Raw genomic sequence first — 18494 nt, forward strand, 5'->3', positions numbered from 1 at the left:
CTCTCTCTCTCTCTCTCTCTCTCTCTCTCTCTCTCTCTCTCTCTTTTGTCTGGACTTGTGATTTCCTTGGTGCAAGGAAATTCCACCTTTGCAGGCAACTCATCTGAAACATCTGGTCTTAGAGAGTTAGCTGGGGTACCAAGGTTGTAGTGTTTAAAATAATTTCAAGAGATAGTTTTTGGGGAAATGATAATCAATTTCATCAATCATGGCCAGCATGTGACTGACAAAAAAGGCTCTTTATTCTCTTGTTCCATCAAAGAGACTGCATGGTTACTTTTTAAGGTTTCTCTGCCTTTGGACAAGAGGTGTTCCATCAAACAGCAATCAACTCTAATTGGTTAACAGTTTAATTAGAGGTGGACTTCACAAAGAGAAGTCGGTTTACTTCAAAGAGGTGCTGAAAGTAATATAATGTCACTCTTGGTTAGGGAGACTATCTCTATACCCAGACCACCCTCAGCCTTCAGCAGTGTAGACAAAAGGATCTGTCTCCACCCAAGCTTGATTGAATGAAATTTACCTAGACTAGACTAGAGATTCTTTGTAAGGGTTATTGAGGAGGTTAGAGGTCTTGAAAATAGAAAAAAGGGGGAGGACTCTGAATCTCCCCAAATTATTAGGAAGTTAACAACTCCCCAAGTTATTAACAATCATTTCTTTCAAAATCAGGTGACTATTCTAAGGTCACACAGCTAGTATATTTCAGTGGCAAAACTTGAAGATGATCACCCTCACTCTGAGGCAAATTCTCTATCCCCGACTCCATGCTGCAAGCTTCTCTGCAGCATGGAAATATTAATTAATACTCATTGGGTTGCTCTGAGATTTGCAACTCTTGAAGGCAAGGATTACAAGTGAGTTATAATCATGAAGCTGAGAAGGAAATGGCTATCCAAGATTTTGCTTAGCCCTATATAGTCAGAGGATTCTGTGCCTCAAGGATCCCTTGAGACCATCTGACTCCAGGGGTTCTTAACCTTTGTTGTAGTGGATTGCTTTGGCAGTCTAGGGGAGGCCTCTGGACCTCTTTTCAGAATGTTTTTAAATACATAAAGTAAAATATGTAGTTATAAGGAAACCAGTTATGTTGGAATAAGTATCAAAATATTAACAAAATAAGTTAACAGATGCCAGATTAAGAACCATGGATAGTCCAGCCCCTTCATTTTACAGATGGGGATACTGAGTCCCAGAGAAATGAAATACTACACCCAAGATGACAAAGGCGTAAGAGCAGAGCTAGGATTCAAACCCAGGTTCTCTGACTGCTGATGCAGTACTCTTACCATAGCACTAAGATTTCTGATAAAAAGTCCTTGAGGAGATGGTTAGAATTTAATTGCTATGGTTTTATAATTACATAACAATAAAATCTCAGTGAAATTACCCTGCACACAAATTTGGCAGACAATGACAAGTTAACAATGAGGGGCAGAAATGTGGAAAATAAGTTTTCTTCTTCCTTGCCTCTCAGTTTACTCCAGCCTAGACAGTAAACACTACTTTCTCTGCCAATTTGCCAAATATTGGGCTGGGGGGTGGGGCTTAAAAAGAGATTCTTCCATTCTCTTTTGGAATCTTGCTTGTTTTTACTTCTGTGTCTTGGGCATTGATTCTCTGGCTGTGTTTGCTGCAGACAGGTGCTTTTTTACAGGCCTGCTCCATTAACTAGAATGTTGGACTCATGATCAAAGGCATCGGGGGTGTCCTGCCTTGTGAATTCTACTGCCTCACTGTCTCAGTGCCTCATATATGCTTGCTGACTGACTCTTCTCCTCTGTTTCCAATACCACTAGGATGGTTAGGGCATCATCAACTATATTCCTGTAGTCCTTCAAACTTACCACCCTGTATCTATCATGCATGTTACTGTCAGGTTGGACCTCCTGGGGCACAAGATCCTCTATCACATCTCTTTGATGCTCAAAAATCCATCTGTTTCTCCCTGTTACCCATTAAACTCTTTGACCTGGCATATGAGACTTCATTCATTCATTCATTCATTCATTAACTCACTCATTCTCTCATTTATTCTTTCCCAATTTGCCTTCATTCTTGGGCAGCATGGCATAGTGGCTACAGAACTTGGCTCAGCAATGAGTAAATCAACTAAACTCCATTTATTAAGCACTATGCACAAAATACTGCTCAGAACTGAAGCTTTAATCACCAAAATAAAATAGTTGTTACTTTCAAGTAGCTCATATCCTAACTGAAGAGACAACACTCATGAGAGATTTAGCTTCAAGTCAGCTAGCAAGTCTTCAGGGTCCCCGGGGTGCAGGCAGTAATGCATCTTCTTAAATGTCACCTCCACTGATAGAACTAGAGTCATTTCTGGTGTTGAATCACTTGACAACACCAAGTACTTTTATGTTGAGTACTTTCTTTTATCTATCCTCAGTAAATGTGGTCATTGAGAAGATGGTAGGTGGCCAGTCTTAGTTCTGCAATGGTTGTTTTTCTGGACAGTGGTTGTAGCAGGGGCCCGGCTGGTTGGTAGCAGGGCTGGTGGTCCAAGTGCCATCATGTTTTCCAAAGCACGTGGGTTTCCCTGTCTCTCAATGGCAGACCTGACTTCACATCCAGCCTCAGGTACTTGTTAATGGTGATCCTAGGCAAATCACTTAACCTCTCTTTATCTCTGTTTTTTCATTTTCGAAATGAGGGAGGGTTGGATGGGAAGGCCTATAAGATCCTTTCTAAGTCTAAATCTCTGATTCTCTGATTCTATTTGTCAGATTTCTCACTCTACCTCATATACTCTCTATTCCATCCAAACTGGATTAATTGCCATGTCACTAATGTGAACCTTCTCACCTTTCAATCAAATATCTTACCATTATGCTGTTTTGCTCACACTGTTCTCTAGGTTCAGAATGCTCTCCCCTGCTCACATCTTATTCAAATCCTAAATAAATGCTACCTCCCCCATGAAGCCTTCTATGATTTTTACCAGAGCCCTTGGAGCAACTCTTATGAACTTTTATTTTGTATTATGTTTTTGTGTTTGTGTATTTTTTGCCCTCTCCTAGACTGCACACTTCATGAGGTTAAAGGATAAACTCAACATATTCTTAATGGAACTGATTTTATACCCCCTTAAATCTCCTTTTCCTTTTGTCAATGACACCACTACCATCACAGTCACATAAACCCACAACCTTGGAATCTTTTTCTGCTCTTCCTTTTTCCTCAGCCCCCAATCTAATCCATTGCCAAATCTTGTCAATTCAACCTACGTAATACATTGCATGTCCATCCATTCCCTCCTCTCCACTTTCCTGATTTGGACCCTCATCACTTCTACAAAACTGTTGTAACAGACTGCTAACTTGCTTGCCTGCTTGATAATTGATCTTTCAAATAACTGCTAAAATAATCTCCTTAAGACACCTCTGGTCTGACCATTCCACTGTGCTACTCAATGATTTTCAGTTCTCCATATTGACTCCATGATAAAATATAGACTGCTTAGGCTTGCATCTAAGTCATTGAGCAATTTAGCTCACACCAGCCCTTCCTGCCTGACTTTATACAATTCCCTTTCACCCAGATCAATAGTTGCTCCTTGATCCTGGCCTGTATAGACTCTGGATGTCCTCTGTGCCCTGAAGGCCTCTCCTTTCTCCTTGACATTTGCTGAAATATTTCTTTTCCTTTAGTCTCTACCACCTCTTCCACAAAGCCTTTCCTCATGTCACCAGGCTTTTTTCTTCATCAAATTTCCCTCTTTGCCGTGGTCACATTCTAACTTGTATCCCAGTTACTTGTGTATATCTTCTCCTCTCCCTCATTAAATACTGAATTCCTTAAAACTCGGGAAATCTCACTATCATCAGCATTTTGGCTAATACCTTGTAGTTACTCAAGTGCTTTACAAGTTGTTATGGAATTTAATGAAATTAAATAGTAGGTGCGTAATAACTGCTGAATAAATGATTGAATGAATGATAATCATAATTACCAGTTAGTTCTACTATTGTGTTTTTAGGTTTTATAGATTTCTTTTTTTAAATTCCATAGTCATTTTCTAGATTCACATCTCAAACACCTAATTCCTTGTAAGTAAGAAAAATAGTTATGCAAAGTGGATCAATATATGAACCATGTCAGACAGTATATTCAACATTCTTTACCTGGAGAAAAGAGATATAAGTATATTTCATACCCATTCTTCTGGGAAGAAGATTGGTTATTAAAATTATTCTGAGTCAATTGTCTTTTCATGTTTCTTTTTTCACTTATATTGCTGTACATGATATAATATTAACTTATAATATGATTATATGTATTATATATTTTATTCTCTTACATTATATATTATTCTATTGGTGCTATTTTCTTCACTCCATATTTTTTCATGCAAGTCTTCCCATGTTTTACTGAATTCCTTGTATTAATAATTTCTTATGGCACCAGAACATTCTATATTATCTTGACCCAATTTGTTTAGCAATTCCTCAATTCATGGGTATCCTATTTTTCTTTTTTTATAATAAATTTTTATTAGTATATTTTATTCCTCCCCTCCAGCAATTTGATTTCCTTCTTTATCCCTCCCAGAGAGTTATATCTTAGACAAAGAATTATTTTTGAAAAAAGAAGAGGGGAAAAAATCAATAAAATCAATACTTTAAAAATCTGACATCATACACAGTGTTCCATAGCTGTGAACCTGCCATCTCTGCAAAGGAGTCTGAGTGGTTGTGTGGTGGAAGAAGTCTTCTTATAGCTCTTCTCTGGGGCATATTTGTTCTTAGTTATTTTGCAACATTCCTTTTCAATTCTTTTGTGACTATTCTTTCCATTTTCATTATTTTAGTCTGCACTTGTGTTCTTTCCTTTCCTTTCCTTTCCTTTCCTTTCCTTTCCTTTTCTTACTGCCTTTTGCATCACTTGCGATCAGTCTGTAAAGGCAGTTAATGAGCATTTATTAAAGCTCCTACTTTGTGTCAGGTGTTGTACCAAGTGGGGTTCATGGAAGTCTTTCCATGCTGTTCTGTATTTGTCGTGTTTGTCACTTTTTACAGCACAGTAATATTTCATTACATTCACACCTCATAATTCTCTCTTCACTCCCTATTCAATAGACATCTACTTTATTTCCAATTCTTTGCTACCTCCAAAGTACTATTACAGCTACATAGTGCATAAGGGGCTTTTCTTTTTGTCATTGACTTCATTACTAACAGTGGAATCTCCAAGTCAAAGGGTATAAGCATTTTTAGCCACTTTCTTTGCATGATTCCAAATTTCTTTCCAGAAATGCTGTGCAAATTCACAACAGTGCATTAGTGTGCCTCTTTCCATAGCCCCATCAATAATAACTATTCTATCTTTTGTCATTTTTGACAATTTGCTCAGTGTGAGATGAAACCTTAGGGTTGTTTTGATTTGCATTTCTTATTATTTGGAGCATTCTTTCATATGTATTTTAAACAGTTTACAATTCTTCCTTTGGTAACTATTTCTTCACATCCACCAATTACCATTGTGTAGCACCAATGTGATCAAAATCCACAGGAGAGAAACTTACTGTCAATATTTCCTTCAGTCAAGCCCAAATCATAAATTGTATCCAATTTGGCCAAGCATTGAAATAGAATATTATTCTTTGGTTCAAGACAATTTGTATTTAGCTTACATGTGGATCTTCCCACAAAAGCTACTCTGGGTTCAATATACACAAGAAATCCACATTCACTATAAAAACATAGCCTATGAATTTTGACTAATGCGTTTCTTTTTACTACTCATCCAGAGGACACTCTTAGTTCAATCAATTAAGTAATAAGTATTTATGAAGCACTTTCTATAATTCAAACCTTGTACTAGGCATTAAGGATACTAATATAAAAGTCTTGATACTCCCTGCATTAGAGGTAATAACATTCTGCTAGTTCAAAGGTAATTCCTTTTCATGTGGAACAATTTAGTGATAAAGAGGCTATATAAGAAAGCTATTTTGTGTAAAAGAAAAGATTTATATTAATTATTAAAGTATATAAGATATTACTGTTCCTCAAGGTGAACATTTTGATCCCTAATAGTTGTAGAAAGAGAACTCTAAAAATAAAAACTGATAACAGATGCACATAAAGAAACAGTTTTCAGATGAAATTTGAATCATTTCATAAAGAAAATGAACTGTGATGTAAATACAAAGACTCCAATCTCCTTTGGAATAGTATGGAGTGATATTTCACTTGGAAACTATTTGTTATTTTGAAGAAGAAAAAAGAAAGATACTTTGTTAAAAGTGAAAAAATACATGAAACATAGTTTCGATGAACACTACCTCAGGGCCTCACATCTCTGATGTTGCTAAATCAAAGACATTTAATGCAGTAACATTAAAAAAGGTAGCAATATAATACTCCCTTCACAAACATGGGATATATTTGCTCACAAATACATCATCAATGAGAAGGGCGAACTCACTTGTGGAACACGTGTGGAATAAAGTACAATAGGAAATATATTTATGATCAAGGAACATGTGTGGAGGGATACCATGTGAGGCACACATGTCCACAACACATTAATGTAAGCACACACATTGTGAACACATAAAACCAAAGACACTCATGGAGGCATAATTCATACATCTGTAGTTACAGGGCCATTGATGGCTTATGTGGGGATCCCCCTTGGCCTGTTCCCTTCTGGTCTTGTGTGGTTTGTAGTATTTTTTTTTTTAATAGAAAACAGTTTAATTCCTGTTTGCAATGCATGTAGTTTCTCCCTAGTATATAGATGTGTCATGTAATCTCTGTGAGGTTTAATCTCTGCTAGTTTCACATGGTCACCATAAAAGAGTGTCTCACTGATCCCATGGTTGGATCTGGTTACTATCAAACATGGCTTTGCCTGGGCATATGCCTGCAGAACTCTCTTTTAGTTTATAGGGAGGTCCAAAGGCTTAAGTTTCAGATTCTTTAGGGAGTCAAGACCTTCATGCATCCAACATAGAAACAGAAGAAAACCATTAGGAACTTTTCTCTCCAGAAGTACAGTTTATTTGTTCTTAACATCTTGGCTATGTTGGGCTTTCCACACCGAAGGAAAAATTTTGCCTCCATGGGCCAAGTCCTTTTAAAACATAGGACAGTCAAATAAGTTGAACCCACAAGCATTGTTTTTGTTTTTAACTCTTCTTTCTCCCACTTACTAGGAGAAAAGTTTCTATCCCAAGCCTCTATGGCTTAGTGTTAAAAAGTCCTTGTAGAGCTTTTTAAATTTCTGAGTGCCTAACTACACACTTTCAGAATTATATCAGGGGATCTACCCTTCTAGAAACTGTGATGAAGTATCTGGAAGAACTGAAAGCCAGTTCATTTCGCTTTTAGGGATTGCTGATTTTTAGGATTTCTGAAGACTCCATTTTTCTCAATCCTGAAATTCTTTGTGGTCTCTTATGTAATTAAGTTTGTGCACAGGGGTGCACATATGTGTGTGGCAGGTGGGGGGAGGAGTAAAACCCCTTAGGTGGAGTTGCTTGGAGGTAACAGTCTATCTCAATCATTTGTTGCAAATTATTGTCTTTATAATGTCTGTGTGAACAAATAGCCATGAGCTTTCCTACATGTGCATGAAAAGCAGTTTATGAAAATGACAGCCCAGATTGTCTGGCACTGGTTAATGATCTCATTAGTGTTTAAAGTCAGAGAAATAAGGATGGTTTATCCACTAGCTTAAATATAATTAAGACAACTGCCAAAAGGTAATGTGATTTTTTTTTTCTTCAAGTGAGATGGAATGAGCACCAGCTTGAATAATATCTGGGAAAACTAGAAACCCTGTAATAGTCAAAAAGCAAATAACCATGGGAAACCCTGAAGGACACCCCTCACAAAGTGGAGATGGCCTTTAGTATTAGGCTTCATTATAAGTTGCCATGCATACATGATTGGAGTCTATGATGTGGATCCCATATTAAGATTCTTAATCATTTTATTTTTTCAGTTATGAATTTTTTCTAAATAAATATTACTATTAAGAGATATGAACAACAAAGTATATGCCCATCAATTGAGGGATGTCTGAAAAACCAAAACAATGGTGTATCAAAGTTGGGAGGCAATGAACCACATTGGATAGAGAGTTGGCTTCAGAGATGGGAAGATAGAGGTTCAAATCCTGCCTTGGATACATCTAGGCAGGGTGGAGTGATCCTGGGCAAATCATTGAAATTGTCAGCACCTTAGGCACCCATCTAAGACAATAAGTTGCAGAGAAGGTGCTAATCAGTATTATTAGAGGGAGTTTCCTATGCCAATGAAACCACAAGACCAGTCCCTAGCTATATCTTAAAGTAGTAAGATATTACTGTGCAGTCAGAAATGGTAAATTTGAGGCATCCAGAGAAACATGGAGGATGTGCAAGGTTAGCACAGAATGAAATAAGCAGAAACTGAAGAATACTACACAATACATGTAATAATGTAAAGTGAAAGATCACCAAAAGGAAACTGAGTAATCAAAAAAATCAGTGAAGGTTCTATAGAACATATAACAAAATAGTCCTCCCTCCTCAGTAGCAGAGAGGTCAGGGACAACTAGGGCAGAATGTTGGCTACATCATCAATTGGTGTAACTACTGGATGTTTTTACTTAATTATTTTTCAACATCACAAAGATGGGCTCAATGTGGGACGGAAGGAGGAACATTTCTTTTCTCAAGAAATGAGTGTAATGTAAAGACAAAAGACATCAACACAACAATTGGTTTTTTAAAAGAAATATGATCAGAGCCTGTGAAAACTATTCATAAATTAAAAAAAAACATCAATATCTGAAATGGGTTTTCAAGATGGATTTACCACTTTGTAGGTAGGATGGAGAGAAAGCAGCTGCAGAAAATCAATGTTGCCCCACCCCCCCCTTTAAAGCTTTTTTACGTGTGTAAGTGCACATGTTGCTTGGAAGAATTTATTTTTTACATCAAGAATAGCAACTTGATTTTCACAGTTCAAGCTAATTTCTTCATCCTTTCAGATGGAACACTGGCGAATTAAAAATAACGTCCCCCTTCCTCAAAGAGATGTAGAACTTCCAGCAGTTGAAGATGTCCCAAGGGCAATTGCTTTACTGCCTGAGGAAGGACCTTTTTTGGCCTCCACAGAACAAACTGGGTTTGATATGAAAGATGAAGGCGATGCAAGCAGCACGTAAGTCATTTTTTGGATTTGATCAACTGTTTTCTACAACAGGCCTATTGATGTATATTACAGGTCAAGAAAGGAAGCATTAGCACATACACTTCCTGCCCTATGGATGCCATCCTTTGGGAGAAACGGTAAGATGGACAGAATTCTATGCAGGCATTAGATGCAGCTTTATTTCCCTAGTGGGACTCACTGAGGAAATGGATTTACACATATTCTGAGGCTAGATTGGTTTAGTAAATTCCTAAACAGCACTAGGCCTTGTCCACAAACACATAGGGCATCTTCCCTTTTCCTCCCTCTTTTACCCATTGCTACTTGCTTCAAATTAGGTAATTTCCCCTAACAGAAAGTTTATAGTGAGATTCCTTTTCTCACTCAGAAGTTGAATTTTTGGCATTAAAAGGAGGGAGGGGGACAGAAAAGGCCTCTTGCCAAAGGTAGGATTCTAGCTAGGACTTGAAGAAAGCCAGGAAAGTCAGGTGGTGGAGAGAGGTACAGATATGCCTTGGAGATATTATGGGTTCAGTTCTATTCCCCCCTGCAATAAAGTGAATATCGCAATAAAATGTCACATGAATTTTTTGGTTTCCCAGTTCATATAAAAGTTATGTTTACTCTATATTGCAGCCTAGTGAAATAGCATTATGTCTAAAAATGTACATACCTTAATTAAAAATAATACTTTGTTGCTAAAAAATGCTAACCATCATTGGAGCCTTCAGCAAGTCATAATCTTTTTGCTGGTGGAAGATATTGCCTCGATGTTGATCAGGGTGGCAGTTGCTGAAGTTTGGGGTGGCTGTAGAAATTGCTTAAAATAAGACAACAGTGAAGTTTGCCCCATCAATTGACTATTCCTTTCACCTGAACACTTAGAAGCCATTGTAGAGTTACTAATTGGCCTAATTTCAATATTACTGTGTCTCAGGGAATAGGGAGGCCTGAAGACAAGGAGAGATATGGGGGAATGGCTGGGTTGGTGAAGCAGTCAGAAGACATACAACATTTGTCAACTATGTTCACTGTCTTATGTGGTCATGGTTCATGGAGCCCCAAAACAATTACAACAGTAAGATCAAAGATCATTAATCATGGACAACCGTAACAGATATAATAATGGGAAAATTTGAAATATTGTTAGAATTACCAACATGTGACACAGAGACATGATGTGAGCACATACTGTTGGGGGCAAAGGCTCTGATAGACTTGTCAGTGCAGATTTGCCACAAACCTTCAATTTGTTAAAAAAAAATCGATATCAGAGAAGCTCAATAAAGCAAAGCTCAATAAAACAAGATATGCCTGCGATGAAACAATTCCAGAGTTGCCTGCCAGAGAAGTTGAAAGTGAAAATTCCAGGACAACTAGTGAAAATGCAAGTAAATTGGGAAATGAAGAGTCTTGTGGGAAGAACAAAAAATCCAGCATCACTAGATCACAGAGTACATAGAGGGAAATAAGATGTTTGGAGACCGGAAAGGGAGCCAGGAGCCAGGTTAAAAAGAATTTTCAAAGCCAAATAAGGAACTTTATATTTGGTCCTGGGGACAATAAGAAGCCATTGGAATTTGTTGAATGGGGGTGTGTGACATGGTCAGACATCCACTTGAGGAAGATCAGCTATCAGATGGCTAAGTGGAGGATGTATGCAAGTAGGGGGATGTTGAGGCAGTGAGATCAACCGAAAATACTATTCTAATAGTTTAAGCAGGTGGGAAAAAAGTCATGCTACAGGATGACAAAAGCATCAGAGGAGATAGGGGTGTGTGTGTGTGTGTGTGTATGTGTGCGTGTGCATATGTGTGTGTGTGTGTGTGTGTGAGAGAGAGAGAGAGAGAGAGAGAGAGAGAGAGAAGTGCTGCAAAGGAAGAATCAATAGGACTTAGCAAAGGATTGGCTATATGGGGTGAGGGAGAGTGAGCAGTCATAGATGAAATCTGGATTATGAGCCTAAGGGACTGGGAAATAGGTGATCTGAGAGTCATTTGCATAGAAATAATAATTGAATCAATAAGAGCTGATGAAGTCATCAAGCAAAAATTGTATAGAGGAAGAAGAGAAGAGGATCCAGGAGAGAACTTTAGGGACATACCCCTGGTTATCAAGGGCAAATTGGTTGAGGATCCAGCCAAGCAGACTAAGAAGGATTGGTCAGACAGGTTGAAGGCAAAGTAAGAGAGCAGTGATACAGAAACCTAGTGAGAAGGGAGTATCAAGGAGAAGAGTATGATGGACACTGTCATAGCCTGCAGAGAGGTCAAGAGAGATAAGCACTGAGAAAAGATCATAAGACTTGGCAATGAAGAGATCATTGATGGCTTGGAAGAGAGCTGTTTTAGTTGAATGTGGAGGTCAGAAGTTTGAACCCAGACAGTTTAAAGAGAGTGAGTGAGAAGGCACAAATTGTAAATGGTCCCCACCAATGGTGCCATACCTTCGACAATTTTCTTCTCTTTGGTATAGGGAATTCCCAGTGGGCAAATTCCTTCTTCCAATGTACACTGGTATCTGATCTGTAACTTAGAATCTTAGTCAGTTAATTGACGCACCCAGAAGTTAAATGACTTGCCTAAGCTTGTGCTTGACCCCTCTTTGAATGTACTATATTTGACTATTTCCTTCCTCAAATTGCTTTGCATTTTTTATATAGCATGAATATACTTATATACACACATGATGTTTCACTCTTTAGAATATAAGCACTTTAAGGGAAAGGGTGGTTCAATTTTTGACTTTGTACCCCCAACAACTAGCACCTTGTCTGGCATATAATAGGCACTTAATAGAGATTTGTTTCTTGATTGAATGCTACATTTACCCATCTATAGCACCAATTTTAGCTGGAAATAATGAGAACCCTACCCCTACCTATTTACCCCCCAAAAATATGCTGATAACATTTTCCCGCTTAGAACCTAATCTTCATCAGCATGCTATCTGATGAAATCTTTTAATATAACATTTGTCACTTAATCCCTTATACAATGGCTTTCTTTAATTCATATCAATTGATATGTTAAGATAATAAAATCTTTAACATATTTTCTTTTGTAAAATATAAATTCCTATTTTTAATATTGTTTATCTTGCTAAAAGAGAAAAGGTAAGCATTTGCAGTACACAAAGGGATAATATTCTTTTACAAAATCTTGAAAAAAAATTGAAGCAAAAGAGATCACAAATGACTAAGACACGTTATTGGAACCTCTAGTACATCTGTCATAATTTTCTGAAATGTGACCAGGAAGCTTATTTATAAAACTTAAGAGTTCAATGAAATTATCAACTCTATAACATCTTTCATTGCCTAGAATCCAGTACTAAGGAAGTTACTAGACATCACTACTAAGAAAATCTGATTCTGAGAAATGTTCAAATTTTATTGAATCAAGGCTGTTAATTCAAGGGGAGAACCTTGTCAGCTCTTATACCACTCAGAAAACATAAAATAAAAAAGAAATATGAGAAAGGTTTTTAGAAAGAATGACTTGAAACATGTATGGTAAAATATTAAGCCATAAAAAAAGGAAAAAGAGAAAAGAAAAAGTCAAGAGAAACTATAGAAAGAAATGTTATTTCCATAAAAGCAAGGACTATTGTCATTTCAGGTAGCTTTATATCCCCAGCATGTAAGAAGGGTTAGCACACAGTAGGTACTTAAAAAGTACCTGTTGTTTAGTCATTTCAGTCATCTCCAATTCTCAGTGACCCAATTTGGGATTTTCTTGGCAGAGATACTGGAGTGGTTTGCCATTTCCTTCTCCAGCTCATTTTATAGATGAGCCAACTAAGGCAAGCAGTGTTACATGACTTGCCCAGGGTGACACAATTTGTAAGTGTCTGAGGTTGGATTTGAACTCAGGTCTTCCTGACTCCAGGCCTGGTGCTCTATTCATTGAGCCACCTAACTTCACCTAAAAAAAGTGCTAATCAAATTGAATCAAATGAAAAGGATGTTAAATAATGACAGGAAGAAAAGTATTCAAGAAGGAAAGATGAAGAAAGAAGTGAAAGCTTTTTATTTTTTATTAAGCTATGTTCTCATCTTGAACTCTCATAATCTTTCATGGGATTAATAGCTTGGTTGAATATTTTCCTCTGTACTTATACAAATAGTGGCTGGTTTCCATGGTGCTCAAAGTAATTTATAATATTTTACCTAGAAAGTAGGTGGAAAGGATATTAACTTTAAGTCCTGGGAAACATATGAAGATTAGAGTTTTCCTTTAAAATATTGCCTAAAGGCCTCAAAGTAAGTTAGTAATTGAGTTGAAAACATAATACAACTCTCATGTCCAACACCCACATATAGCAAGCAGAATTCCCTATCTCTGGAAAAAACAAAATGCAGATGAGAACAACATGTTAGATAAGGATGTAAGACATGCAAAATATAGTATTTCTAAGCTAACAGAAAATTATTTCAAATCTGATCAATTTCCAATAAGATTGTTCTTGTTTAATCTTGTCCGATTCTTCATAACCCTATTTAGGGTTTTCTCGGTAAAGGTACAGGTGTCGTTTGTGCCATTTCCCTCCTCTAGCTCATTTTACAGATGATAAAACTGAGGCAATTAAAGGTTAAGTGAATTGCCCTGAGTCACACATCTAGTAATTGTTTGCATGCTTAATGATTATGGAATTTGAATCTTAGAGATGAATGGGAACTTAAAGATCATTTAATCCAAACTTTAACACAATAAAAGAAAATTCCTTCTTCAGCATCCTAAACAATAGTCATCCCTCCTCTGATTTAATACTTTCAGTGAGAGAAACTCACTCTCTCAAATGTTAGTAAACTAAAGTTGAAAAGTACCATTGTTATTGACCACGTCGAAGCAAAACGTACTAACTTGTAACTTTGACATGAGTCCCGGTCTGCTTTTAGGAGCAACAGAGAAAATCTATGCACTCTTGTGCATCAAAGCTATTCAAATATGAGAACATAGCTCTCATTTCTCCGGTTTAGCTTCAAATTCAATTCAATTGAAAAAGCATGTATAAATACTTTACTAGCCACTGGAGATTCAAAAACAGACATGGTAAACAACCACTTCACTTGTGTAGATTAAGTCCATTATGTAATGCAAACAAGTAAACAGATAAGTAGACCCTAGATGTTTTGAGGAGGAAGACAGCATTAACATGAATATCAGGAAAAGTGCTGGGTAAACGATGACACATGAGTTAAATCTTGAAGGAAGTAAGAGCTTCTAAGAGGTGGAGGCCATGTGGGAATCCTGGAATACATTATACGTGTGGGGGATTGCCTGTGTACAAAGTTACACATGAAGGCTGGCTATTAGAAACTGGGCTAAAAGCTTTAGCCTTGATGATTGATAGAGGAATTTCAATTAATTCTAGCCCATCTAGATGAAACAGAAGGAATACTGAGGCAAAGGCTTTAAAGACTATTGAGATCATTACAAGCACTCCAAATTTATGGCAGCGTCAGGAGGGAATATGATTGAATAGTTTAAGACTTTGGGCAGCTTATTATCCTACCAACACATCACACTTGAGATGTGGTCAGCAAATAAAACTTGAAGGTTGATAGATACACAGAAAGAGAAATACCCAAAAGATTGAAATCGCCTTTAAAGCCATAGGTAAAGATGAAATGAAACACTGGGGGAAATGACAGGTGACTTTTGCAAGCTATCTGTAGCAATAACAGTCCGCGAAATGTGTGACAAATGACAGGCTGTGATGTCTGCATGAGTCATTGAAAATTAAGTCTGAAAAATGGCATCCTAGCAACTTTGGGGTGGGTGTGGGGTAGGTGTGGGAAGACAAATCCCCTGACCTTGGCGACAGTGGTGGAATACTGATCACAGATCATAGACTTAGAGGTCATTTTATCCAACCCCTTCATTTTTTAGATAAAGAAACTAAGGCTCTGGAAGGATCAGGATCTTGCTCGAAGTCACATGGCATGACTAAATGATAGAGTCAGGTTCAAACCCACATCTGAGCACAAATCTTAGCTGACTCCACTGTACAGTAGAGAAGGACCCCTAGCAGAGGAGTTTTTAGATGGTGACTGGGAGGCATATCTACCTATTCTCTATGGTAGCTGAACCTTTGGAGCTACTGTGTATCCAGTGGAGTGCTCAGGCCAAGGATTCTCTCAGCCTGGTAGTTCCTGCTAACATCACTCTTGTATTACAGTGGGGTACTAGGATATACTGTGGTCTTGGACTAAGTTACAATTTGAGAACCCCATTAAGGATGCTCTAATACTGCCTACCCCTCACTTAAAAGCGAATCTTTTGTGCCAATGTGTAACTGCCTTTGGATTCTACATCAAATGAACAAAGCTTTTGTAAGCACCTACTATGTGCTCTAGCACAGTCGTCATTCTGAACGTTTTGTAATATTGAGAGTCTGTAGCCTTGCCTTCATATATCAAGTGACCAATCACTGCTTTCATACTCCCATATTCTCCCCTTCTGACAGGGTTACAATAGATGGAATGTAGATGAGCCGGGCAAAAAACTTTCTTCTTCATGGAACTGATTGCATGACTGGTAATATCCTGACATATGGGCTTTTGGGGTTCATGGACAGGTTTACACTGATTAGACCAATGTTACAAATGCTTTCCAAACATAATTTCCAAACATCTCTATAATACTTTGTAGGTTTTGCAAAGTACTTTCTACCCACCATTCTTGTTATGGTTGTTATCGTACAAATAATATCATTAGCATTTACAGGTGAAGAAACTATGGCTAATAGTGTTGAAGTGGCTTGCCTGCAGTGACCCAACTGGTATGGTTGATCCTGGGGGCAGAACTGGGAGCATTGGTAGAATTGCAGAAAGGCAGATTTAAAGGATGTTAAGGAAAAGCTTTCTGACAATTGGAGCTTTCCCAACATAGGATGGACTAGGTGTCCATTTGTTGAATAGAAAGTAGAGGAGGTTGTTTATCATTTAGGAGGGCTCGAAGGCCTCTTCCAAATTTTTTTTTTGGTTTTTGTTGAGACAATTGGGGTTAAGTGACTTGCCCAGGATCACACAGCTAATAAGTGTTGTGTGTCTGAGGTCGAATTTGAACTCAGTTCCTCCTGAATCCAGGGCCGATGCTCTATCCACTGCGCCACCTAGCTGCCCCTTCCAAATTTATTTCTTTAAAACACATTTCCTTTAGTGCTCTCTATTTGATGAGACATCTCTGTAAATATTTTGTGCTGAGGCCTCACTATGGTATGGAGCCAAAGCCTCTCCTAGTCAAGCTGCATCTCTGGTAGCTCTTACCCTTTTCACCTCTCACCTGGACTACCATTAACAGTCTCCCTGCCTCAAGTTTTTTTTCCCATTACAATCCACCCTCCATGCAGCTGCCAACATGATATTCCTCTGACCAAGACACTCCTCTACTCAGTAGACTGTAGGGGCTCCCTATTACCTTTGGATCAAATTGAAACTCCTCAGTTGGTATTTAAAGCCCTTCACAACCTTACATTATCTCATCATTCTAGGCTCACCACCCATTATTCTCCACACCTTCCTCAGACTCTCCAAACTCACTATTAATTACCCCTGATGCTCCACATCCCAATGGGTAACATTAGCTGTGTCTCATGCCTGGAATGTATTCCCTTCTCACCTTGGAAACTTTGAATTTCCCCTAAGCTGCTAGTGTTCCACCCTGCCACCCACAAGAAAACCTTGCATCTGTTCCATATGTGTTTTGTTCACACTTGTATACAGTAGATGCCTATTGGCTTATGTTAGAATATAAAATTCTTGAAGGCAGAGACAATTTCATTTTTAGTTTTGTATCTCTAATGCCTGGCACATAAGCATGCAAGATAAAACCTTCTTGACTGATTGGTAATATACCATGTGTCTACTGTTGGATGAAACAAAGGAAGATAGCAAGGATTTAGTAAACATTGATTACATGCTAGGCACTCTGTTAAGGAGGGGAGGTACAAGTACAAGCAAAAAGAAACATACTTCCTTCCCTCGAGGAACTTACAATCTGATGGGGGAAGACAACAGACAAAAAGGATCTGGAAAGTGGGGCTATGGAGAAGATTGAAGGTACCTGGCATGGCATTGAAGTCCAAAAAGCTAGACACACAGCTGGGAGGGATATCAAATTTGGCCAGCCTGAGCCCCTCCCCCAATGTTGGAAAACCAACCTAGTGACTTTGGAGAATCCCATTCTCAGCAGAGGCTTGGGCACAAAGCAAGGGCAAAGATTCCTCCCGCTCCCTATCAATTTATGAAAACCATCTAAAGGGTGGAGCTATTTTGTGGAGGAGTATCTGCATTTACAAAATTAAGAATCCTTCCAGTATTGAAAGACATATGAATAATAATAATTGCTAATGAAAGGCACTGTGGTCTAGTGTATGGTGGGATGGCTTTATAGTCATGACTACTGACCTTTATTAACTCTGTGACTATTGGTAAGTCACTTTAGCTCTCTGAGCCAGTGTGGATGGGGGATAATAATGATAACAGTTATAATGCCTTTATTACCCACCACAATACAATGGCATTATAAGAATCAAATACAATAGAGTTGTGAGAATCAAATGGAACACACACATACACACACACACACACACACACAGACACGAAGGATGGCATCCATTATTGTACCTGGTATTTCAATTTGTCATTAGCACAGCAACAGATGTAAATCTCCCTCAACATTTGAAACACTTTACCAAATGTAAAGTATGATATAAATGTGTTATTATTATAGTTATTATTATTATTACCATTACTACTCTATAAAACTCTGCCTGCCCTGTACTTCCTGTTCCTCCAAATAACTGGTTTCCATGGAAATAAAAGAATGTCTCATTCTTTGTGTCCAACAGTGATGCTATCAAGTAATTAGGTTGTGGGTATGCTCTTTTAGTTGCTTTTTCAGTCATGGATTTGGGTGGAATTTGTATCAATTCATGCCTTGGCATTGGGCTGGTGATATGTATGAAGGAGATGATGATATCTCAGATAGGGAAGGGATCTCAGAGATCATCTAATCTCTTCTAATCATCTCATTTTAAAGATGAGAAAATTGTAAGTGGGGTTAAGTAGCTTTACTAATGGCACACAATTAGTAGAAATACTAGGAACTCAACTCGAATCCCTTGTCTCCAAATCCCAATCTAGAATCTTTTCATTATACCATGAAAAATAGTCAAGAGCCATCTGGTACATTTCTAGTGGTTCAAGGAAGCACCCTACCATCAAGAAGAGATTTCTTTTACCTTCTTGCTGATACCTGAATTACTTAATTAGGGGCAGAGCATTTTGTAATACAATTAGAGATTGATTATATGATGCAA

General features: G+C 37.9%; 1 protein-coding gene across 1 annotated transcript in view; it reads left to right on the forward strand.

Moving 5' to 3' along the window:
• WDR49 (WD repeat domain 49) overlaps window positions 1-18494 on the forward strand; it is a 136621-nt gene that overhangs the window by 98380 nt on the left and 19747 nt on the right. Inside the window, exon 14 of the mRNA XM_027875780.1 lies at window positions 9004-9176. Within this exon, the coding sequence (XP_027731581.1) occupies window positions 9004-9176 (173 nt within the window). The remainder of the gene's footprint in view (window positions 1-9003; window positions 9177-18494) is intronic.

The sequence above is a fragment of the Vombatus ursinus genome, unplaced genomic scaffold (genome assembly GCF_900497805.2).
Source record: "Vombatus ursinus unplaced genomic scaffold, bare-nosed wombat genome assembly UNPS02014810.1, whole genome shotgun sequence".
NCBI classification, from domain to species: Eukaryota; Metazoa; Chordata; class Mammalia; order Diprotodontia; family Vombatidae; genus Vombatus; species Vombatus ursinus.